General features: G+C 44.9%; 1 protein-coding gene across 1 annotated transcript; it reads right to left on the reverse strand.

Moving 5' to 3' along the window:
- Positions 1-545: 545 nt before the first annotated feature.
- On the reverse strand, positions 546-803 carry DACRYDRAFT_41951 (uncharacterized protein; the record flags this gene model as incomplete). Its single annotated transcript, XM_040774514.1, has 1 exon — positions 546-803. A coding segment is annotated over one exon (258 nt), but the record flags the coding sequence as incomplete, so codon positions are not given.
- Between the last annotated feature and the right edge of the window lie 662 nt (positions 804-1,465).

A 1,465-nucleotide genomic window follows, 5' to 3' on the forward strand; every position in this document is an offset into this window, starting at 1 on the left:
CATCTGAGTCAGATGCCATGGTAGCTTTGAGCGAAGCTAATGCACTAGATAGTGCAGAAGGCAAAGTGCTTGTTGAAATGAGAGCACAAAGATATGTGTATAAACCACTTGGGGGAGTGGGGAAGGTGGTGGTAAGAGGGAGAGGAGCATATTCTCCTCAGTGGCCTTTGTGCCACCCAAAATTTGTGGAATTGCTTCCACTGATGCTCTGTTGCCACAATTGTGGAAAAGGAAGGCCACAGGCCTTTCATTGTCAGAGCATGTGGTCTGACAATGAGTCAGGGCCTTAGGGCTACCCTTTTAGGGAGGTCCTCAGGCTTTGTCACACCTTGGAGTTCAAGGTACTCATCCAATTGGGTGAGACAATTGTCTCCACGGACATAAGGCTGTAAAAGGCTAGTGTGGAATACAGGATGTATTCCACATCTTCACATGCTCTCTGAGAAAGCTAACAGACAATTATCCATGTCTGTAACTTTCTCAATGAGAAAGGGCCCCACAAATTGGGGCATAAGCTTAACTGCACAATTGTTAGGAATCACCAAGTTACGAGTAGAAAGGAAGACTAAGTCTCCTTTCTCATATACAGGCAAAGCCTGTCTACACTTGTTTGCATGGAAAGCCTGGTCAACATGGGCTTCTATTATTGCATCTGTTGCAATACAGACTGCATATTGTGCCTCATGCATGAATTGGTCCACACCTTGATACTCCAATTCGGAGTGTTTGACCAGGTGTGTCAATGATGGAAGATGTCCATAATTCAATTCAAATGGACTGAAACCTGTGCTAGCCAAAACACTAGCTGTGAGGGCACACAGTCAAGCAAGGCTGCCAACTATAACCCGACAAGATGATGAGATCAACAGTAAGACCAAACACCCTATATCAACAGGGGTATTGGTGGATATCAGAGTAGACTTGAGAGGATTCAGACAGGAAAGCAGAAATCAGTAGAGTTCGGGAAGAGCTTTGATGAGGTGAGATGACTAGGCCTATCTCTACAAGACTGTGGAGATTCCTCAGAGATCAGATCTAAGGAGAGTAGTACTACCCTCCAACTGTTTCTATACTCATAGGGCATGGTCTGTGCACATGGAAGTATAATAAAAAAATTACCTCAATTAGGGCCAGCTTTACTGATTCATGCAAGTTGGCATCCATTGGTCCTTGTGTCAGGTGTTCAGAGCTGGCTCAGTGTGGAGACCCTAGCCTGTGTTGTCAAAGTCCGATAGTCACCAAGTGGATTGAATTGACCTCAAATGTTCCAAATGTGCAGTTGAAACTTGGGGTCCCCTGACACTAGCATTAATTGCATATTCTACCATAGGTAGATGTGAGCACCAGTCAGACTGGTCATCTGCTACTGTTATATGCAGCATCTGACTTATTGAGCATATCATATGCTGTTAGGGCAACACAGGCTGACTAAGTCTGCTCACCTAAGAGTGCCAAGAGTCTAAGC

This window comes from Dacryopinax primogenitus (assembly GCF_000292625.1).
Source record: "Dacryopinax primogenitus strain DJM-731 SS1 chromosome Unknown DACRYscaffold_33, whole genome shotgun sequence".
Lineage (NCBI taxonomy): Eukaryota > Fungi > Basidiomycota > Dacrymycetes > Dacrymycetales > Dacrymycetaceae > Dacryopinax > Dacryopinax primogenitus.